The following is a 24,210-nucleotide window of genomic DNA, read 5'->3' as shown; positions in this document are numbered from 1 at the left end:
TGTGTGTCTCTGTGACAACCCTCGGTGTGTGTGTGTTACTGTGACTGATGTGTATGTGTTTCTGTGACTATCCTGTGTGTGTGTGTGTGTGTGTGTGTGTGTGTGTGTATGTGTGTGTGTGTGTGTAACTGTCACCGATGTGTATGTGTTTCTGTGACTATCCTCAGTGTGTGTGTGTGTGTGTGTGTGTGTGTGTGTAACTGTCACTGATGTGCATGTGTGTGTGTGTAACTGTCACTGATGTGTATGTGTTTCTGTGACTATCCTGTGTGTGTGTGTGTGTGTGTGTGTGTGTGTGTGTGTGTGTAACTGTCACTGATGTGTATGTGTTTCTGTGACTATCCTGTGTGTGTGTGTGTGTGTGTGTGTGTGTGTGTGTGTGTGTGTAACTGTCACTGATGTGTATGTGTTTCTGTGACTATCCTGTGTGTGTGTGTGTGTGTGTGTGTGTGTGTGTGTGTGTGTGTGTGTGTGTGTAACTGTCACTGATGTGTATGTGTTTCTGTGACTATCCTCTGTGTGTGTGTGTGTGTGTGTGTGTGTGTGTGTGTGTGTGTGTGTGTGTGTGTGTAACTGTCACTGATGTGTATGTGTTTCTGTGACTATCCTCTGTGTGTGTGTGTGTGTGTGTGTGTGTGTGTGTGTGTGTCTGTGACAACCCTCGGTGTGTGTGTGTGTGTGTGTGTGTGTGTGTCTCTGTGACAACCCTCGGTGTGTGTGTGTTACTGTGACTGATGTGTATGTGTTTCTGTGACTATCCTGTGTGTGTGTGTGTGTGTGTGTATGTGTGTGTGTGTGTAACTGTCACCGATGTGTATGTGTTTCTGTGACTATCCTCAGTGTGTGTGTGTGTGTGTGTGTGTGTAACTGTCACTGATGTGCATGTGTGTGTGTGTAACTGTCACTGATGTGTATGTGTTTCTGTGACTATCCTGTGTGTGTGTGTGTGTGTGTGTGTGTGTGTGTGTGTGTGTGTGTGTGTGTGTGTGTGTGTGTGTGTGTAACTGTCACTGATGTGTATGTGTTTCTGTGACTATCCTGTGTGTGTGTGTGTGTGTGTGTGTGTGTGTGTAACTGTCACTGATGTGTATGTGTTTCTGTGACTATCCTGTGTGTGTGTGTGTGTGTGTGTGTGTGTAACTGTCACTGATGTGTATGTGTTTCTGTGACTATCCTGTGTGTGTGTGTGTGTGTGTGTGTGTGTGTGTAACTGTCACTGATGTGTATGTGTTTCTGTGACTATCCTCTGTGTGTGTGTGTGTGTGTGTGTGTGTGTGTGTGTAACTGTCACTGATGTGTATGTGTTTCTGTGACTATCCTCTGTGTGTGTGTGTGTGTGTGTGTGTGTGTGTGTGTGTGTGTGTGTGTGTGTGTGTGTGTGTGTAACTGTCACTGATGTGTATGTGTTTCTGTGACTATCCTGTGTGTGTGTGTGTGTGTGTGTGTGTGTGTGTAACTGTCACTGATGTGTATGTGTTTCTGTGACTATCCTCTGTGTGTGTGTGTGTGTGTGTGTGTGTGTGTGTGTGTAACTGTCACTGATGTGTATGTGTTTCTGTGACTATCCTGTGTGTGTGTGTGTGTGTGTGTGTGTGTGTGTGTGTAACTGTCACTGATGTGTATGTGTTTCTGTGACTATCGTGTGTGTGTGTGTGTGTGTGTGTGTGTGTGTGTGTGTGTGTGTGTGTGTGTAACTGTCACTGATGTGTATGTGTTTCTGTGACTATCCTGTGTGTGTGTGTGTGTGTGTGTGTGTGTAACTGTCACTGATGTGTATGTGTTTCTGTGACTATCCTCTGTGTGTGTGTGTGTGTGTGTGTGTGTGTGTGTGTGTGTGTGTGTGTGTGTGTGTGTAACTGTCACTGATGTGTATGTGTTTCTGTGACTATCCTCTGTGTGTGTGTGTGTGTGTGTGTGTGTAACTGTCACTGATGTGTATGTGTTTCTGTGACTATCCTCAGTGTAACTGAGTATGTATCTTTCATTAATCCGAGCATCACACAATCGGGGAACCCTCCACCTCACTTTTTGTGTATGGCTGCTGCAGCCAAGACAGAGGGCTGAAGCCATCCAATACAGACAGGTAGCTTTCACCAGAGACCCTTCAATCCAATGAATCCATCCTGTTACCAGTATTCTCTCCATACACCGAAAACAAAAAGTATTACTGCAACTGACCGCCAACAGCTCCTTTGAATATCCAATTCTCGAAACACCTGAGAGAGAGCACAGTGAGGCACGAAACAGATGTGTGTCAGGGCTCTGCTGCAGTGATACTACAATACTGGGAAGGGCCCCACGCTAACATGTAGTGCCCAGCGTGTACAATATGAGCTTATACTGACAGTAAACGAGATGCAGTGTACTGCATTCCCTGCCTACCTAAAGCGAGAGGGATATGTAGGCTGCCATATTTATTTCCTTAAACAATTCATGTTACTTGGCTGCCCTGCTGATCGTCTGCCTTTAATACTTTTAGCCACAGCCCCTGAACAAGCATGCATATCGGGTGCTCTGATTGAAGTCTAACTGGATTAGCTGCATGCTTGTTTCAGGTGTGTGAGTCAGACACTATTGCAGCCAAAGACATTAGCAGGATAGTCTGGCAACTGGTACTGCTTAAAAGGAAATATAGAAGCCTCGATTTAGGTGCACTTTAAATGTTCCCACTGCTTCCCATGTACTCCTCCCTCCCCTCCCTGGTTGTAACTTGTCCCTCTGTACCCTTTTTAATTCCTGTGCTGATTGTTATTAGCACTTGAGCATACTAAGTACAGGACTATAGGCCAATCAGGGGCCTTTTACGGTAAGCATTGCTGGTGACTTGCTTGTATCTTAAAACAGGGCTAAAGTTAGTCGTGAAAATATTTTACAGACCATTTCACCACTCTGAACTTATAAGTAAACGTACACAAACCAATGAGTCACTTCCTGCAAAAAAAAAACAAAAAACTTGTACTTACAGCCGTCAGCCTATGAGTTTCCTGGGAATCTGTGACATCACTGCAGCACGAATCGCACCGGTTCTCATGCCACAGTTATGTCACATTTTTGTGGTGAGCTCATTGGCTGAATCTGACTCCGCCTCTGCAGGCCGGCATGCGGTCTAACTATTCCTTTTTTTTTTATGCTTGAAGTACACAGGGCCTGATCCGAGTGAATCTCCCATGTCACGATATGACAGGACCCAGCCCACCCGGAACCACCGGAACCATCCCTGCTGCCTCTGCTGGTGTTGCTGCTGCAACTGCTCCTGGTGAGTATGAGATATGAGGGCACAGTGTATGGTTAAGGGCTCTACCTCTGACAAGGGCAACCTGGGTTCAAATCTCGTCCCTTCCTGTTCAGTGAGCCTGCACCTATTTAGTAAGGCGGCCTTGGGCAAGACTCCCTAATACTGCTACTGCCTATAGAGTGCGCTCTAGTGGCTGCAACTCTGGCAGGATGAGTCTGCCAGGAGAAAAGTTTGTCTTGTCTGAAGAGTGGCTGGTTCACTAAAAACAAAAATCTGTGCTGTCACTTCAGAGGTGTAGTCATAATTATTTATTTCATTTATAAAGCCCCGACATATTACATAGCACTGGACAATAAATAAGGTTACCGTTATCAACACATAAGGGTGGCAGACAACACTTGATCCTAACAAGATACACAGGTAAAAGATCATGCAGCAGAAGGGAATGGTATGGGCAAGATGAGAAGTATGTGGTGGTCTAATAGGCTGGGTAGTTTCAGTCACTCACATAAGTGCATGGGAACACAAGGGGGGAGAACCCTGCTAAATGCTTACAAGCTAGAGTGATGGGGTTAGGGGCACACAGGGTGGTGGTAGGTTCTCAGCAGCAAGGCTTAGCCTTAGAGCATAGATGAGGAAGGGAAGGCCAGCGGGAGTGTTTTGACGGCCTGTTTGAAGGTGCTGAGTCTGATAGGGAGTGGGAGTGAGTGCCATAGAGGAGGGGCAGAGCTAGAGAAGTCCTGGAGTCGCGCATGGGAATAAGTGATGCGTGGAGTAGTCAGGTGTAGGTTATTGGAAGATTGCGGCCAGGTGTGTATCTGTGGATGAGTTCGGAAATATTGGATGGGCAAGTATGTGGACAGATTTGTGGGCCAAAAATAGTATCTCGAAGATGATTCTGGAGCAGACGGGCAGCCAATGGAGAGATTTACAGAGGGGAGGCACAGGGGTGGGAGGAGTGGATAATAAACCAAAACTGGAGGAAACATAGGGACCTATTTTAGAAAAAAGGGGAGTTTCCATATATTTTTGGTGCACTATTTTTTTTTGGCATTTTTCTAAATTTTTGGGTGTTATAACCCCCTTTAACTCTCGTTTCTTCCTCCTTTCCCCACCCCGGCTAGGAATGAGGACCGGAACAGACGTCGGAGGCTGTCTCGAGACACCAAGTTGGAGATCGTCCCCCACTGTGAGGTCTGGTAAGTGTAACGTGTGCTGCGGGGGTCTCCCTCCAGCCTCCCCTGGTGTTTGCCTAGAGGTGTTTCATGTATTAAACCTTCTGTGAAATGTTTTGTGGCCTCCCCCCCCCCCATATTGTAGGTAATAATGACATGTACAATAACCCCCATTATTTAGGTGGAAGTAGCGCCACTGCTTGTTGTAGTTTCCTATTGGTAAGTTGAGAGTTGCCCAGTCCTGTGCTATCCCCCCCCCCCCCCCCCTTCATTGGGTAAGTAAGAGGTGGGTGGCACGTACTCCACCACCCCTGCAACCCCAGTGATTAGTGATTTGCTGAAATCTTAAACATGGTGCATGCAGCATTTTTAGGAGCGATTGTATCTCAATATTAAGACTCACAAAACACAATCACTTCAAAATCACTTTCCTGTACAGTGGGATTTGCGATTCCCAGTGTGAATGGAGCCTGGTGGTCAGAAAAGCTCTTCATCTTCTTCATCCCAATCAGTAGCTGATACCCCCTTTCCCATGAGAAATGTTTTCCTTTTCACAAACGGATCATCAGGGGGCGCTGTATGGCTGATATTGTGGTGAAACCACTCCCACAGTGTGATGTCAGAACCATGGTCCTGACAGTTTCCTGTCTATGAACCTCATTGTATTATGGGAAATAACAGCCATTTACAGCTGGGTCCAACCGCCGAAAAAAGCAAGCAGCATCTCCTTCCACTGACATCACCTGCCAGCAGTAAAAATGTCACCATGTGATAAATGTCAGAATGTAAATCAGGGAGAGGAAAGCTTTTATAATGGGCAAACACTAAATAATTTATACATAATTGTTGTAAAAATTCAGCACTTTTGTTCAGTACGTTATTTTCACTGGAGTTCCTCTTTAAGGTCCGTACACGCTCAACAAAAGTCACACAAACAACCAACCTTACTAGAGACAAAAGAATCCAGAGGGTCCACACACTCAAATGTGACCAAATTCTTGTTTATTCAATAATCATGACACAGATCCATGGTGCTGTTACCTTGACAAAGGGGGCTCCTCAGGGCCTCAAAACGATTTGTTGGTTATGGAATGGATCTGTGTCACCATTATTGAATAAACAAGTATTTGGTCACATTTGAGTGTGCGCACCCTCAGGATTCTTCTGATTGCATATTTGGTCCTGCACCTCAGGGCTGGTATGCGATTCTTCTGCCGTTTACCAGGGACAAAGACAAGTGACAAGTCTTTTTTAGCGACTTTGTTCGCACACCAGTAATACGAACGACCAACTCATTTAAATACTATGTGCATTCTGTAGAACAATGTCCTTTGAACGATTTTATACACGTGGCCAACTGCGTGATATTTGCCTAACAGTCTTCTGAGTTGAGGTGCTGGATCAGTCATTTCATTCGCTTGTTTTGGTGAAATTTGTCGTTAATCGTTTTTTTCACTTTTGTTGAGTGTGTGTACTTAGCATTGCAATCATTTAACACTGTACATTTTGTACTGGTCATTTTTTGCCTTTGCTGATGAGGCTATTCTCTTAAAGAGAGTCTGAAACCATAATAAAAATGGCTTTTTTGCTTATATATAGCAGGGGCATGTGTGCCCGTGCTAAAACGCCGCTATCCCGCGGCTAAATGAGGGTCCTTTCCCCTCCAAATCCCCCCTGTGCTGCCCGGGGAGCGCTTCCGTGTGTGGCGGGGCTATGAGCTGCAGCCCTGCCTCACACGCGTCTATCAGCAGCGGATCTCCACCTCTCCCCCGCCCCTCTCAGTCTTCCTTCACTGAGAGGGGCGGGGGAGAGGCGGCGATCACCCGCTGATAGACGCGTGTGAGGCAGGGCTGCAGCTCATAGCCTTGCCTCACACGGAAGCGCACAGGGGTAGCAAAAACTTCGACCTAGTTGGTCATGATTTTGCAGGGGGGGGGGGGGGGGTTGGAGGGGAAAGGACCCTCGTTCAGCCGCGGGATAGCAGCGTTTTAGCAGGGGCACACATGCCGCTGCTATATATAAGCAAAAAAGCCATTTTTATTATGGCTTCAGACTCACCTGCCAGCTATTCCGCGGCTGGACGAGGGTCCTTTCCCCTCCAAACCCCCCCCCCCCCCCCCTGCAAAATCATGACCAACTTGGTCGTAGATTTTGCTACCCCTGTGCGCTTCCGTGTAAGGCAGGGCTATGAGCTGCAGCCCTGCCTCACACGCGTCTATCAGCGGGTGATCTCCGCCTCTCCCCCGCCGCTCTCAGTGAAGGAAGACTGAGAGGGGCGGGGGGGAGGCGGAGATCCGCCGCTGATAGACGCGTGTGAGGCAGGGCTGCAGCTCATAGCCCCGCCACACACGGAAGCGCTCCCCGGGCAGCACAGGGGGGATTTGGAGGGGAAAGGACCCTCATTTAGCCACGGGATGGCGGCGTTTTAGCAGGGGCACACATGCCCCTGCTATATATAAGCAAAAAAGCCATTTTAATTATGGCTTCAGACTCTCTTTAAGAGAATAGCCTCATCAGCAAAGGCAAAAAATGACCAGTACAAAATGTACAGTATCTACGCGTGCGGAATGTGGAAACGCGTATTTTTGTACGCGCTGCGGTCCGCAATAGCGCTAATTGCAGTAGGGAATGCGTCCAATAATCCGCATGGCGGCCGGCCGACTGGTGAGTCGTCAAAAACGAAACTAAGTGACAGCGGGGGACCGGAGGATTCCAGAGCAGCTCCGGGGGCACAGGACTGCTGCAGGGGGCTGGTAATAGCCCCAGGTAAGTGAAACTCTTTACCCCCCGTTCAGTTAAGGTTCCCTTTAATTGTGCTGCTGATAAGGTACTGTATGAGCACAGTCACTGAATGGAGGAAGGAGCGTATTAGTAATGATTTCAAACCACAAAGCAGGGCCATTCCTGCTGACTCCTGGAAAGATTCCAACATGGTGGCCCTGCTTGATGCTCTTTCCTCCATTCTTCGCAGCACCTGCATTGTCAGCAAAAGTAAAAACTAACCCATGTGACATGTACAATGTAAAACGTTATTTACTTTTGAACAATTAACAAATAGAAAAACAGATTGGGAGGCAGAGTTTTATACTGTTAATAATAATAATTATACACAATACCTTGAGGGTTTTTTAAATACCGCTTTAAACTGTGGGTGGTTCCGGGTTATACGTCACTTCCGGGTTATACGTCACTTCCGTCCACCCCTCTCACCCCACTCTCTCCGCACAGCATGAAGCCATCTTCCGAGGAGGTGCACAGCTGGGCCCATTCCTTCGAGAAGCTTATGAAGAATCCAGCCGGGCGTAACATATTTCGCGAGTTCCTGCGCACGGAGTACAGCGAGGAGAACATGCTCTTCTGGCTGGCCTGCGAGGAGCTGAAGAAGGACAACAGCAAGCACAGTATAGAAGAGAAGGCCCGTGTGATCTATGAGGACTACATCTCCATCCTATCTCCGAAAGAGGTAACCCTCCTGCTTGCTATTGGCCGACCACCCCCGCTCCCTTACGCCAGACCTTCACGGGGAGGAGAGATGGCGTGCATCTGGGCTAATCCATTCTCCATATTCACAGGGGGTTCCTATTTGTGTAACCCACACACCTAGCCACACAGTCTGCCAAGCAATCTAGATCTCTTCTATCTGGCAGTGTTCACTGCTATGAATCATGGGTAGTGTATTTCTGTGTCCAACAGACAGCTACTACAAGAGGCTGCTTCAGTACCTACTAGGGATGGGTTTCACTGAAACGCTGATTGTCCTGAGAAGCTGTGAAGGTAACACTCTTGCTGAGTTTGACTGTCTCAGTTTTACGTTACACCTAATCAGGAGGGTCGGTTATGTGTCTAGGTGTTTTTTAGAACTGTGAAGTTCCTATTTAACGCATGTGTGGGAAGGCAGTAAAACCACGGATACTCTGATGTGGGTTTTGTGGCTGCATCAGAGCCTCGCTCCTCATGAGGCACTGCAGGCTGACTAACATGAAGGTGCTGGCCCTATCCTGGTTATCCTGTCCATCTGGTAGTGCAGCAGATAGTAAGGACAGAGCCACCTTGTTGTGCGTTCTACAATGTGGCCCCCGCAGTCCTATATATACAGGCTTGCTATTAACTTTTGCTGATAAATATGAATTCAATATTTTCTCCAAATATTATCTGCCAGGCAAGTTGTCCTTGCCTGGCTATCTTGCTGATCTATTTGTCTGCAGTAGTGGCTGAATAACACCAGAAACAAGTATGCAGCTAATCTTGTCAGATCTGACAATAACGTCAAACATCTGATCTGCTGTATGCTTGTTCAGGGTCTTGAGTTAAAAATATTAGATGCAAAGGATCATCAGGATAGCCAGACAACTGGTATTGCTTATTAGGGAATAAATATGGCAGCCTCCATATCCCTCTCGTCACAGTTGTCCTGTAAATCGAGCTACGTCCTGTAGAAACTAACCTGTGTAAGTTATTTAATTACAGCTCTTAATGTAAACATCATGTTTCAAAACCACTGCAGGAAAATCCATCAGCTCACCACTCTTAATTAGATTCTTCCTTGTGTTGCTTGCACTATAAAACATGTACCTAAAATGATATGGTTGTCCTGGGAAAGTCAATTGATTTTATATTTGTGGCTACACTGCCATCTTGTGGACATTTGGCTAACTGCGCACGCTTAAACTTGGCAGAATTTCACACTTCTTTTTAGCAGAGAAATTGCATTTTTCGCAGCCTTGTAATACTTCTGTTTAGCATATTTTGTTTCGCGTAGGCGTAGATAAAAAGTAGAAAGTATTCTTGCTGGAGCTCAGCTAGAGAGAGGTTTACAGAGAGTACCTTTCCTATACTCTAAAATGGAAACTGTGACAGAGCGATATTAATGGTGCTATTGCTGAGGGCATTTTAATAAATGCTGCTTCTCTGGCTGTTTTGTTTATCTTCTGCTTTTAATACTTTCTGTGTCCCTCGCCCAAAACTGGCATGCAGATCAGCAGATTTATTTTGTCAGATTCTGCTGGCTTCAGGTGTGCGACTCACACAAGACTTAAGCCAGAGGATTAGCATTTTTTTTAAAGAAATCAAAATGGCAGCCTCCATACCTCTCAGTGAATTGTTTGAACCCTTTCCCTGCCCCACCCCCTGTTGAGCCTTATCCAACCAATCAGAGCGCACCCCCCCCCCCCCCCCACACACAGATATTACACAGCACTGATGATTAAATGAATCCCGTCGCTGAACCGTCAGAATGAAATGTGCAGACTGAGGCAGAAGGAGAGGGGGCCCTGTCCAGTGCAGCTTTAGGTTCAAACACAGCATAGAGTAGATGGGAAAATGAACTGTGGCTGTTAAGCAATAGATGGAAACATGAGTTTGCAGAAAGGGGGTCTTTTTGAGGGTATTAAAACACCACATTGCACACGCTAGTTAACCATCAGTACAGACACAGACTAACCGCTTGTACGGTACGTACTGGAAGTAGCAGAGATCAGCACATACTGCAGCTAGTTTACTATCAGTACAGGCACAGAGTAACCGCTTATACTGTACATACTGGAAGTAGCAGAGATCAGCACACACTGCAGCTAGTTTACTATCAGTACAGGCGCAGAGTAACAGCTTATACTGTACATACTGGAAGTAGCAGAGTTCTGCACACACTGCAGCTAGTTTACTATCAGTACAGGCGCAGAGTAACCGCTTATACTATACATAATGGAAGTAGCAGAAATCAGCACATACTGCAGCTAGTTTACTATCAGTACATACACAGAGTAACAGCTTATACTGTACATAATGGAAGTAGCAGAGATCAGCACACACAGAAGCTAGTTTACTATCTGTACAGGCACACAGTAACAGTTTATACTGTACTTACTGGAAGTAGCAGAAATCAGCACATACTGCAGCTAGTTTACTATCAGTATAGGCACAGAGTAACCGCTTATACTGTACATACTGGAAGTAGCATAGATCAGCACACACAGAAGCTAGTTTACTATCTGTACAGGCACAGAGCAACCGCTTATACTGTACATACTGGAAGTAGCAGAGATCAGCGCATACTGCAGCTAGTTTACTATCAGTACAGGCACAGAGTAACCGCTTATACTGTACATACTGGAAGTAGCGTAGATCAGCACACACTGCAGCTAGTTTACTATCAGTACAGGCACACAGTAACAGTTTATACTGTACTTACTGGAAGTAGCAGAGATCAGTACACACTGCAGCTAGTTTACTATCTGTATAGGCACAGAGTAACTGCTTATACTGTACATACCAGAGGTAGCAGAGTTCGGCACACACAGCAGCTAGTTTACTATTCGTACAGGCAAAGAGTAACAGTTTGTCATGTACATACTGGAGATAGCAGAGATCAGCACACACCGCAGCTAGTTTACCATCCGTATAGTAACTGTTTAAAGGACCACTATCGCAGAAGTCGTAAAATTTAAAATACTTGTAAACACATACAAATAAGAAGTATGTTTCCTCCAGAGTAAAATGAGCAGTAAATTACTTGTCTTCTATGTTGCTGTCACTTACAGTAGGTAGTAGAATCTTTACAGAACTGACAGGTTTTCAACTAATCCATCCCCTCATGGGGGATTCTGAGGGTTTTGTTTCAAAAGCACTTAGTGAATGGCAGTTGCTCCGTCCAACTGCCAAAAAAAAGTGTGCAGCAAGCAGGGTGGCTGGCCAGCATCATTTTTATAAATCCTTTTCAGGGAATGTGTCTGTAAAGAATGAAAGGCTTGCTGTGAAACCCCCATGAAGAGATGGACTAGTTCAAAACCTGTTGGTTCCATCAGATTCCTTCTACGTACTGTAAGTGACAGCAACATAGGAGAAAAGTAATGTATGGCTCATTTTACTCTGCAAGAAACATACCTCTTATGTGTATATGTTTACACGTATTTTTAATTTTACAATTTTCGCGACAGAGGTCCTTTTAAGAGTAGTCTGTAGTAGAGGCCATGTGTCGTGTACCTATCAGTATACGCTGTGATAAGGAACGTGGATACTGTTGATGACAATAGCTGACATGCCTGTTGTTGTGGCAGGGGGTCTCCAGTCCGGGGTCCGGCTACAGGTGAGTTCTGCATAGATTTTCAGGTGTGACGCATGATTGCATGGCTTAAAGCGGACCCAAACCTAACATTTTTTTTAATTAAAAATATTTAGTTGCACCACTCTGACACATACAAAGATAAATAAACACTCCTTCAAACCTATGAGCATTTCAGTGCATGCTTTTCCCCCTTCTCTTTTCATAGCTAGGGTTATACTGGGGGCAGCCATTAGCAATTCCTCCGTTGCCGGACACCATCTACTCCACCAGTTTGCTGGAAAAATCCTGGCAATTTGAAAGGAAGGGAGGGGTTCCTCCAATAAATGTAAAATATTTTATATTTGTCATCATGCAGCTGAAAAAAAGGCTGCTATTTATTATTATAATTTAGAAAATAGATTTGATTTCTGAAATCTTGTATTTTTAATTTGGGTCCACTTTAAGATCTTTCCTTTGGGTTCAAAACAGCTTCACAAGTATGTGATTCGGTTCTGTGTCAGTTACTGATTATTCTGTGTCCAAGGTCCTGAGGTGCATTCTCCTTATTTTCAACTAGGGGGCAGCATTGACCAGCAGTTATGTCAGCATGATCTATGTACCTCCTTATGTAAAATGCAGTTTAGAGGACGTCACAATGGTGGCGACACTGGCAGGGGGAGATCTCTCCTCTGGGCTTACAGGGTCTCTGAAGTGGGTGGGATGTAGACCCCGCCTTCATTTCCTGTTGAAAACCAGCAGGCACATGGCTGTTGATGATTTGCCTTCAGTAGTGTCCAAAGAGCACCTGGAACCAGCATGCAGCCAGAAGGGGTTGGAACACCTGATCTGCATGCTGCTTCTGGGTCAGTGACTCAGAATTGTACCACAGGCAGAAGATCCTCACAGCAGCCAGGAAACTAGCATTATAAAACGGGAACCAGTAACGACTGAATCCTTATTCCCTATTGTTCAGGTTCCCTACAAAAGGTATTTGCAAGTTTCACAACCACATGAATAAAGCACACCTGAAGTGAGAGGTATATGAAGGCTGCTATATGTATTTCCTTTTAAGCCATACCAGTTTTCTGGCTTTCCTGCTGATATCTTTGGCTGCAGTAGCGTCACACACCGGAAACAAGCATACGGCTAGTCCCGTCAAACATCTGATAGGCATGCTTGTTCAGGGTCTATGACTAAATGTATTAGATACAGAGGATCAGCTGCCCAGCCAGGTACCTGGTATTGTTTAAAAGAAAATAAATATGGCAGCCTCCATATCCCTGTGTGCTGTAAGAGGCTTCCCCATCACTCAAGCTAGTGGCTGGAGCAGGCAGATCATTCCTTTTTGCCATTGTTGGCACAGGTGTGTTCCAGAGCTTATTAATGTAGCAGAGTCATATGACCCAACTTGTAGGCAGGTGTTTCAGGCTGCTTTAGCCTTCATCAGTGTAAGAGTTCAATTGGATGAGGCTCTGTGGTAAGATTTGTGAGGGAGTTGCTACAAGCAGGGGACCTACAGGATCCACTAACAAATCTGTTAATTTGGGCGAACAGCCGTATTGATAAATTGGGTGCCGCTTTAGACCACACTGTAAACATGAGTGAGTAATAGAGGCCCTGGAGTTTGGCTAGTGGCAGTGGACAGTAAGTTTTGGCGTGTTACACCTGGTATTAGGTGTAGGTGGGGAGAGAGTAGTGTTTGGTGTAGGTGGAGGGAGTTAGTGTTTCAAGTAGGTGGTGGGAGGTTAGTGTAAGTAGGAGGGTAGTGTTAGGAGTAGGTAGGCGTAAGGTTAGTGTTTGGTGTAGATGGTGGGAGGTTAGTGTTAGGAGTTAGTGGGGGGAGGTTAGTGTTAGACGAAGGAGGGGGATTAGTGTTAGGTGTAGGTAGGGGGAAGGTTAGTGTTAGGAGTTGGTGGGGGGAGGTTAGTGTTAGGTGTAGGTAGGGGGATGGTGTAAGAATTAGGTGGGGGGAGAATAGTGTTGGGTGTAGGTAGGGAGAAGGTTAGTGTTAGGTGTAGGTAGGGAGGAGGTTAGTGTTAGGTGTAGGTAGGGAGGAGGTTAGTGTTAGGTGTAGGTGGGGGAGATTAGTGTTAGGTGTAGATGGGGGGAAGTTAGTATTAGGTGTAGGTAGGTTGGAGGTTAGTGTTAGGTGTAAGTAGGAAGGAGTTTAGTGTTAGGTGTAGGTGGGGGGAGGATAGTGTTAGGAGTAGGTGGGGGGGGGGGGTGTTAGGAGTAGGTGGGGGGAGGTGTTAGCGTTAGGTGTAGGTAGGAGGGAGTTTAGTGTTAGGTGTAGGTGGGGGGAGGATAGTGTTAGGAGTAGGTGGGGGGGGGTGTTAGGAGTAGGTGGGGGAAGGCGTTAGCGTTAGGTGTAGGTGGGGGGAGGTTAGTGTTAGGGAGGGAGGAGTTTAGTGTTAGGTGTAGGTGGGGGGAGGTGTTAGGAATAGGTGGGGGAAGGCGTTAGCGTTAGGTGTAGGTGGGGGGAGGTTAGGGAGGGAGGAGTTTAGTGTTAGGTGTAGGTGGGGAGAGGTGTTAGGAGTAGGTGGGGGAAGGCGTTAGCGTTAGGTGTAGGTAGGAGAGGAGTTAAGTGTTAGGGAGGGAGGAGTTTAGTGTTAGGTGTAGGTGGGGGGAGGATAGTGTTAGGAGTAGGTGGGAGAAGGTGTTAGCGTTAGGTGTAGGTGGGGGGAGTTTAGTGTTAGGTGTAGGTGGGGGGAGTTTAGTGTTAGGTGTAGGTGGGAGGAGGTTAGTGTTAGGTGTAGGTGGGGGGAGGTTAGTGTTGGGTGTAGGTGGGAGGAGGTTCGTGTTAGGTATAGGTGGGGGAGGTTAGTGTTAGGTGTAGGTGGGGGAGGTTAGTGTTTAGAAGTAGGTAGGAGGAGGTTAGTGTTAGGTATAGGTGGGGGAGGTTAGTGTTTAGGAGTAGGTAGGGGGAGTTTAGTGTAAGGTGTAGGTACAGGGAGTTTAGTCTTAGGTGTAGGTGGAGGGAGGCTATGCATATTATGTCAGTGTGATCTCTCCAAACGTGTATGTAATGTTCTGGTGGCTGCAGTGTGTGCGGAGGGTGTAGACCTGTGTTCCCCAACCCTATCCTCAAGGCCCACCAACAGTGCATGTTTTGTGGAAATCCACAGAGTTAGTTAATCGGCTCTGCTGAGACACAAATTACTTCACCTGTGAATGTTTGTGGTTTCCTGCAAAACATGTACTGTTGGTGGGCCTTGAGGACATTGTTGGGGAATTCTGGTGTTGACCCCGCCAGTGGTGTGCAGGTTGCAGTTGAATCTGGGCGTTTGCTGTGCTGTCCTGTGTATCTCAGGCCTGTAGCTTCCTCTGTGTGACAGTCCCATACTAACCCTTTGTTTACTCTCTGCTGCCCCCTTCAGGTGAGCCTGGACTCGCGGGTTCGGGAGGTGATCAATCGGCGAATGCAGGAGCCCTCCTCCCACACGTTTGATGACGCCCAGCTTCAAATCTACACCCTGATGCACAGAGACTCCTACCCGCGATTCCTCAACTCGGGCATTTACAAATCTCTCCTGCAGACCATTTCCCGGTCCAGCTCTGAGTCGTAGGTGTGGCCCCGAGTAGCGAGCATCAGAGACCGATGATAGAAACGCACATTTTATACACGGGAGGAAGGGGCGAGGCCTAGGACAGCTGGAGCATGAGTTCTGCCCGCCCTCACCCTGCCAGTCTCCTCCCAGTGCCCACCCATGCGGAGCCGGACAGAGACAGTTCACCTGGTGACCCTCTGCTTCTGTGGGCGTGTCCTCATTCCTCACCCAGCCTCCCTTCCCCTTGCTGAAGAGAGAACAATAGGTACCGTTTTGGGGGATTTAACCTCAGGACTCGAATACTACTGAATTCCCCATCCGCTCCTGATAGAGGGATGTGACCACCGCTTCAGACCAACGCCTTCAACCTTGGAATGGTATATAGACAGGAGGAGGGGGCTTGAATTTTAACTTGTGCTCCAGACTTCAATTTCAGCACCCGGAATCTAACTGGACTTTGGTCCTTATCTGCTGGTATCCCGGACTGTGACTGCCTTCCTCCTTGTACTTTAGGGGTATTTAAAGGGGAAGTGGGGGAGGTACGATTTTATTCATTTTAGGAATTTTAAGTTTTTTAATTTTTATTTTTTCCACTTTGAGTGTTGTGGGGTTCAGGCGGTCTCCGGGCCGGTGTGGAAGATTTCAGGTGATTGTGGTTGGGGGGAGGGGGCAGAGTCTCCGCTGCCTTAGTAACATAACGTTGTCCACTTACACATAGCGCTCCAGCCGTTTACAACCTGGGGTGCCGTTTACAGTTACGATCTTTCTGAACCCTCTTCGTGGAAGTTGCCATGGACTCCGGGCCGGGAGTCTGCCCAGCGACCTGCCGCTACAAGGACTGACGACTTGCAGATCCTGCTGCCCCCTAGTGGAAGGATGAATGATCATTGGGTTGATTGGGGGAGTAGGCGCTTGGACTCTCCCTGCTGGCCAAACTTCCTGTAGCTACCAAATACTCCAGCACAGCACTCCTCAGATGTCATAACCTGACAGTGTTACTTTGTTTCAACACCTCCATACAATTTTGTGACTTTTTATAAAAAAAAAAATTATATATATATATGTATAAATATATATATATATATATCTATTATGTATGAGTTCCACTTTTGTCTTTGTTTTATGGAAAGCACACTTATTATTAGGACTTTCATTCCTGCTGCCTAAAAAGACATTTGGTACCAGTTAAAGGGGACCTGAACTCTTGCACAAGGCAGAAGGAAAACGCACAGAAATGCACCCTGTATGTATTTAGAGAGTTTAGCTTTTCTAATTCTCCCTCATCTGTGACTAATCACAAATGTAATTTGATCTCTCAGCTGTGTCAGCTGGCTGCCTTGGCAGAGCAGCTACTTTGTAAACACAGGATGTTAATATGTCTGCTTCCATGAAAGCAGGAAGCAGACACACTTTAGATTTATTGCAGGATTTGTATCAGCTGTAACAGACACGTTTTTCTTTAAAGGTCATTATGCTGTTGCTTATCGTTTTGAGCAGAGAGGAAGTTCTGAGTTCAGGTCCACTTTAATAGGGATGAGTGGGCAAATTTTTGAAGTTTGATCCCTCTGCGAATTTGGTGTTTTTGCATTGAAATTCACGATTACAAATTTCTGCAAATTCACCAGCAGGTTTCGGGGTGGGTTTGCATTTAGGAATACCGGCGACTTTAGCTGTCGATACCAAAGCCACCATACATGCTTGAATCGCCAAACGTTTTTAAATGGTTGAATGACAGATCAATGTATCCACTTAATGATAGTAAAAATGTCCACCAGAAGCAGCAGTGGATTACCTGCTGAGGTTGCCTGTGGGTCAGTTAGTACGCAGTTATTGCATACTGACACACAAGGTAAGAGAGGGCCCCCAGCACCCATGCCCCTGCCCCCCACAGCTGAAACACATAGCACCCACCCTCGCCAGCACCTGCCCTGACACCCCCAGCAGCCCTGCACTGCAGCACGCTTAAGCTACATACACATGCATGGCTACAAGGGACCACACGTCTCGCCAGAAAGGCAGAGACGTGGCGGAAGCGGTCTGAATGGAGCATTCCCCGGCCGGATGCTCCATTCACTTGCATTGTGTTTCCTGTCGCTAGTCCGCATACACACGCGGACTAGCGACAGTTGCGGCGACAGCTGTAGCCGGCGATTGAACATGTCAATCGCCTGGCGACAGCTCTGATGGGCAACAGTTCGGGGCGTGCGCGTCATACACACGGGCGACCTGTTGCCGCAACACGCGCGTGCCACATGGTTGCAGCGATAGCCGTACCCCTTGTGTATGAGACATAACCCTTGCTCGCTCACCGCCGAGCAGGGCTTACCTGTGGCGGTGCAGGTTTTTTTTGCCTTGATTCCACTGTTCTCCTTAAAGTGAACCTTAACTGAGACATAAAAAAAAAAGTTTCACTTACCTGTGCCGTGGCCGCGTGCATCCGCGATTACACTCCTCTACCTGTGGCTGTCCTGCACATGCGCAGTATGTACGTACGCAGAATGCGTTATGCACATGCACAGTACGGCCACAGTGACGGGAGTGCAATCACACAGCTGTGCAGGGGCACCGAAAACAAAACTGATCCTTGGCGGGGGACCGGGTGATCTGTGAGTGACGGCACGGACACAGAATGTCTGCAGGGGGCTGGGGGAAGCCCCAGGTAAGTGAAACTTTTTTTTTCTTATATGTCTCAGTTGAGGTTCACTTAACCCCCTTGGCGTTATGATTCTTTCCAGATTTTACGATCTAAAAGCGGTGCAAATTTTTTTGCACCCTTTCAGACGCTAAAACCTGGAAAGAATCATGCAGCCAGGGAGATCTGCAGCAGCACAGCAATCACCTCCCTGGCTCCAGCGCTGCAGTTAGGCCTCCATCCTCCGGGTGGCACTACAACTCTAATGCGAGATTGCCGGTTGTCGTCATGACGACAGCCGGCGATCTCACCAACAAGAAGCAGAGCCCCGGAGGAGAGGAAGAAGAATGCCTGGATCCCTGGGAGGTATGTAGTAACGCCCCCGCTGCACGTATTGCTCTGCATGCAGCCACCCTGAGCAGAGGTCGGGATTACCGCTCTTAGGTGCGGTTTTCCACCCCGACCCTAACTCTGGATAACCGCCAAGGAGGATAACCTGCCTTGCGAATTTGGTGAATATGTATGGGGGCTTTGCTATTAACCACTACAGTCAGCACCATTAACTCCAATGTTATTAAGAAAATGTGCAAAACAGTTGTAAATTCCACAAACTTTCCGTAATGTCCGAGGCTTTTTTGACCATCCCTACCCTTTCTCTTTCAAGAGTTAGTGCAGCAGAGATCAGCACACACTGCTGCTAGTTTACTATCAATACAGACACAAAGTAACAGCTTATACTGTACATACTGGAGGTAGCAGGGATCAGCACACGCTGCAGCTAGTTTACTATCAGTACAAGCACAGAGTAACAGCTTATACTGTACATACTGGAGGTAGCAGAGACTAGCACACACTGCAGCTAGTTTACTATCAGTACAGGCACAGAGTAATGCTGGGAATACACGATGAGGTTTTTTGGCAGATTTACTTTCCGATCGTTTTTCGGATCGATTTCCATTCAGTTCTATGAGAAAATCGATCACAAAAAGACCAAAATCAGATGGGACCTGTCAGAAATTTATCAAGCCATTATCTGCCGAATACACCTACGGTGTATTCCCAGCATAACAGCTTATACTGGAGACAGCAGAGATCAGCACACACTGCAGCTAGTTTACTATCAATACAGACACAAAGTAACAGCTTATACTGTACATACTGGAGGTAGCAGAGGTCAGCACACACTTCTGCTATTTTACTATCAGTACAGGCACAGAGTAACCGCTTATACTGGAGGTCAGCACACACTGTGCCTGTACTGATAGCAAACTAGCTGCAGTGTGTGTTGATCTCTGCTACCTCCAGTATAAGCTGTTATTCTGTGCCTGTACTATACTAAAACTAGCTGCAGAGTAACCGCTTATACTGTACATACTGGGGGTAGCGGAGAATCAGCACACACTGCAGCTGGTTTACGATCAGTACAGGCACAGAGTAACCGCTTATACTGTACATAGTTCAGGTAGCAGAGATCAGCACATACTGTAGCTAGTTTACTATCAGGGCAGGCACATAGTAACAGCCTATACTGTACATAGTGGAGGTAGCAGAGATCAGCACACACTGCAGCTGATTTACCATCAGTACAGGCACAGAGTAACAGCTTATACTGTACATACTGAGGTGAAATGCCTGTGTTTAACAAAGAAGTATAATAAATATATATTGCATTTATTGGTCGGGGTACCACTTTGATGCATAAGGTAAGTACACTAACCCTTTTCAGAGAACCTGTTATCATCATTACAGTGTAAGCTAAAATTATTGCACAGATATCATTACCATCAGGACGCAGAATGCACCAATCAGCGCCAGTAACTAGCAAACCAATACTGAATTGAGACACGCCCACCCACATCCCACAATGCAACACATGCAAAATCACATACATTGCGGGGTGTTTCTGAATGTTTCACATTTAATGTATACTGCCCTCAGTGCCACGCAGTGACATAAATGGGTGTAGATGCAGGCGAGTCATACGTGCCGGAGGCGGGGTCTCCACTGTCCTGACTGGTGGCCCTGCCACGGCACATGCCAGCACACAGATTCAGCGACCGCCTCTGCTTGGGTGAGTATGATCCACTCTGCTCCTCCTCTAAACCAAAATGAAAAAAAAACACATCATGCAAATTATAAGTGGGGAAGGTCAGTGAGATGCTAATAATTTGAGTTGGTGCTGATTCCATTGAAATGTATGCAACTTGGAAATGGACCAATTAATGCAGTTGCTACAAGTTGATAAGCTGTCAAGAGGGAGAACAAAAAAATTAAATTAGAGATGTTATCCATACTTTATTCCCCATCCAGTGACACTGCACAGGGGTCTCCTTTAAAGGAAAAGCAGTTTAACTTACCTGGGGCTTCTTGTAGCCCTCTGGAGTAATCCTGTGGCGGCGGTGTCACTAAGGGATCCTCCAGCAAGCGGCGGCAACCCCCACAAAATTGGCCAACCGCGCACCTCCTCATCACGTCTCCATGCATGGCAGTGTTCTGCGCATGTGCAGTATGGGAAAATCACTACTGTGCATGCTCAGAGCACTCATGGCAGCAGGGAGTGCAATCAATACGTGCTCGGGTCTGCGCATGTGCAGTAGCCAGGGACTGGACACGACCGGCCAGCTTTGCGGGAGTTGTTGCTGGCTGGAGGGTCGCAGAAGGACGGCGCGGGCACCGGATGACTGCAAGTAGCACCAAGTTCAACTGCTTTTTTTCAGGCTTAAAGAGAAACCGTAGCCAAGAATTGAACTTCATTCCAATCAGTAGGTGATTTCCCCCTTTTACATGAGAAATCTATTCCTTTTCAATAATGGATCATCAGGGGGCTTTGTATGGCTGATATTGTGGGGTAACCCCTCCCACAGAACACTGTGAGGACCATGGTCCTGGAAGTTTCCTGTCTGTGAACCTCATTGCATTGTGGGAAATAGATGTTTACAGCTGTTTCTAACTGCCAAAAAAGCAAGCAGCAGCTACTTTCAGTGACATCACCTGCCAGCAGTAAAAATGTCACCATGTGATAAATGTCAGAATGTAAATCAGGGAGAGGAAAGCTTTTACAATGGGCAAACACTGACTAAATCATTTATACATAATTAGTGTAAAAATGAAGCACTTTTTTTATTACAATATTTTCACTGGAGTTCTTCTTTAAGTATCTCTTTAAGTAGGTGTTGCTGTTCCTTCACACAAATGGAGCTTAATTCTGATGGGCTGAGTGTATGTGGCTGAAGAATTCTGATAGGCTGAGTGTTATGCAGCAGCTGATTTCTGATAGGCGGAATATATGCGGTTGCTGAATTCTGATAGGCGGAGTGTTATGGAGCTGCTGGATTCTGATAGGCTGAGTGTATGCGGCTGCTGAATTCTGATAGCCTATCAGAATTCAGCAGCTGCATAACACTCAGCCTATCAGAATTCAGCAGCTGCATAAAACTCAGCCTGAGTGTTATGTGTCTGCTGAATTCTGATGGGCTGAGAGTTATGCAGCTGCTGGATTGTGATAGGCTGAGTGTATGCGGATGCTGAATTCTGATAGGCGGATTCTATGCAGCTGCTGATTTCTGATAGGCTGAGTGTTATGCGGCTGCTGAATTGTGATAGGCTGAGTGTATGCGGCTGCTTAATTCTGATAGGCTGAGTGTATGCGGATGCTGAATTCTGATAGGCTGAGTGTTATGCGGCTGCTGAATTGTGATAGGCTGAGTGTATGCGGCTGCTTAATTCTGTTAGGCTGAGTGTATGCGGATGCTGAATTCTGATAGGCTGAGCGTTATGCGGCTGCTGAATTGTGATAGGCTGAGTGTATGCGGCTGCTTAATTCTGTTAGGCTGAGTGTATGCGGATGCTGAATTCTGATAGGCTGAGCGTTATGCGGCTGCTGAATTGTGATAGGCTGAGTGTATGCGGCTGCTTAATTCTGATAGGCTGAGTGTATGCGGATGCTGAATTCTGATAGGCTGAGTGTTATGCGGCTGCTGAATTGTGATAGGCTGAGTGTATGCGGCTGCTTAATTCTGTTAGGCTGAGTGTATGCGGATGCTGAATTCTGATAGGCTGAGCGTTATGCGGCTGCTGAATTGTGATAGGCTGAGTGCGTGCAGCTGCTGATTTCTGATAGGCTGAGTGCGTGCGGCTGCTGAATTCTGATAGGCTATCAGAATTCAGCAGCCGCATACTCTCAGCCTATCAGAATTCAGCAGCCGCACGCACTCCTATCAGAATTCAGCAACTGCATACACTCCTCCTATCAGAATTCAGCAGCCGCACACACTCCTATCAGAATTCAGCAGCCGCACACACTCCTCCTATCAGAATTCAGCAGCTGCACGCACTCAGCCTATCAGAATTCAGCAGCCGCACACAGTCCTATCAGAAATCAGCAGCTGCATACACTCAGCCTATCAGAATTCAGCAGCCGCACGCACTCCTCCTATCAGAATTTTGCAACCACACGCACTCATCAGAATTCAGCAGCCGCACGCACTCAGCCTATCAAAATTCTGCAGCTGCACACACTCCTCCTAACAGAGTCCAGCAACTGCATACGCTCCTCCTATCAGAACTCAGCAGCCGCACGCACTCAGCCTATCAGAATTCTGCAGCCGCACGCACTCAGCCTATCAGAATTCTGCAGCAGCACGCACTCAGCCTATCAGAATTCTGCAGCCACACGCACTCAGCCTATCAGAATTCGGCAGCCGCACACACTACTCCTATCAGAATTCAGCAGCCGCACACACTAAGCCTATCAGAATTCAGCAGCCGCATACACTCCTCCTATCAGAATTCAGCAGCCGCATACACTCTGCCTATCAGAATTCAGCAGCTGCATACACTTAGCCTATCAGAATTCAGCAGCCGCACGCACTCAGCCTATCAGAATTCTGCAGCCGCACGCACTCAGCCTATCAGAATTCTGCAGCCGCACGCACTCAGCCTATCAAAATTCTGCAGCCGCACGCACTCAGCCTATCAGAATTCTGCAGCCGCACGCACTCAGCCTATCAGAATTCTGCAGCCGCACACACTCCTCCTATCAGAATTCAGTAACTGCATACACTCCTATCAAAATTCTGCAGCCGCATACACTCAGCCTTTCAGAATTCAGCAGCCCCACGCACTCAGCCTATCAGAATTCTGCAGCCCCACACACTCAGCCTATCAGAATTCAGCAGCCGCACACACTCAGCCTATCAGAATTCAGCAGCCGCACGCACTCAGCCTATCAGAATTCTGCAGCCGCACACACTCAGCCTATCAGAATTCAGCAACTGCATACACTCCACCTATCAGAATTCAGCAGCCGCACACACTAGTCCTATCAGAATTCGGCAGCCGCACACACTACTCCTATCAGAATTCAGCAGCCGCACACACTAAGCCTATCAGAATTCAGCAGCCGCATACACTCCTCCTATCAGAATTCAGCAGCCGCATACACTCTGCCTATCAGAATTCAGCAGCTGCATACACTTAGCCTATCAGAATTCAGCAGCCGCACGCACTCAGCCTATCAGAATTCTGCAGCCGCACGCACTCAGCCTATCAGAATTCTGCAGCTGCACGCACTCAGCCTATCAGAATTCTGCAGCTGCATACACTTAGCCTATCAGAATTCAGCAGCCGCACGCACTCAGCCTATCAGAATTCTGCAGCCGCACGCACTCAGCCTATCAGAATTCTGCAGCTGCACGCACTCAGCCTATCAGAATTCTGCAGCCGCACGCACTCAGCCTATCAGAATTCAGCAGCCGCACACACTCAGCCTATCAGAATTCAGCAGCCGCACGCACTCAGCCTATCAGAATTCTGCAGCCGCACACACTCCTCCTATCAGAATTCAGCAGCCGCATACACTCTGCCTATCAGAATTCAGCAGCTGCATACACTTAGCCTATCAGGCTTAGTGTGTGCGGCTGCTGAATTCTGATAGGCTAAGTGTATGCAGCTGCTGAATTCTGATAGGCAGAGTGTATGCGGCTGCTGAATTCTGATAGGCTGAGTGTATGCTGCTGCTGATTTCTGATAGGCTGAGTGCGTGCAGCTGCTGAATTCTGATAGGAGGAGTGTATGCGGCTGCTGAATTCTGATAGGAGGAGTGTATGCGGCTGCTGAATTCTGATAGGAGGAGTGTATGCAGCTGCTGAATTCTGATAGGCTTAGTGTGTGCGGCTGCTGAATTCTATCAGAATTCAGCAGCTGCATACACTCCTCCTATCAGAATTCAGCAGCCGCATACACTCCTCCTATCAGAATTCAGCAGCCGCATACACTCCTATCAGAATTCAGCAGCTGCACGCACTCAGCCTATCAGAAATCAGCAGCAGCATACACTCAGCCTATCAGAATTCAGCAGCCGCATACACTCTGCCTATCAGAATTCAGCAGCCGCATACACTCCTCCTATCAGAATTCAGCAGCCGCATACACTCCTATCAGAATTCAGCAGCTGCACGCACTCAGCCTATCAGAAATCAGCAGCAGCATACACTCAGCCTATCAGAATTCAGCAGCCGCATACACTCTGCCTATCAGAATTCAGCAACTGCATACACTCCTCCTATCAGAATTCTGCAGTC

General features: G+C 47.1%; 1 protein-coding gene across 6 annotated transcripts in view; it reads left to right on the top strand.

Annotated features, from left to right (window-relative positions):
• RGS19 (regulator of G protein signaling 19) overlaps positions 1 to 19,919 on the top strand; it is a 72,959-nt gene extending 53,040 nt beyond the window's left edge. For 5 of the 6 annotated variants that reach the window (XM_068261849.1, XM_068261846.1, XM_068261847.1 and 2 more), the window contains 4 exons: positions 3,138 to 3,256; positions 4,360 to 4,434; positions 7,639 to 7,873; positions 14,827 to 19,919. In XM_068261849.1, the coding sequence (XP_068117950.1) occupies positions 3,168 to 3,256; positions 4,360 to 4,434; positions 7,639 to 7,873; positions 14,827 to 15,015 (588 nt within the window). In that variant the 5' untranslated portion in view covers positions 3,138 to 3,167 and the 3' untranslated portion in view covers positions 15,016 to 19,919. The remainder of the gene's footprint in view (positions 1 to 3,137; positions 3,257 to 4,359; positions 4,435 to 7,638; positions 7,874 to 14,826) is intronic. The other variant, XM_068261844.1, reaches the window with a different exon arrangement.
• Positions 19,920 to 24,210: the final 4,291 nt, after the last annotated feature.

This window comes from Hyperolius riggenbachi, chromosome 12, assembly GCF_040937935.1.
Source record: "Hyperolius riggenbachi isolate aHypRig1 chromosome 12, aHypRig1.pri, whole genome shotgun sequence".
NCBI classification, from domain to species: Eukaryota; Metazoa; Chordata; class Amphibia; order Anura; family Hyperoliidae; genus Hyperolius; species Hyperolius riggenbachi.
This window is presented reverse-complemented; position numbering and strand designations above follow the sequence as displayed.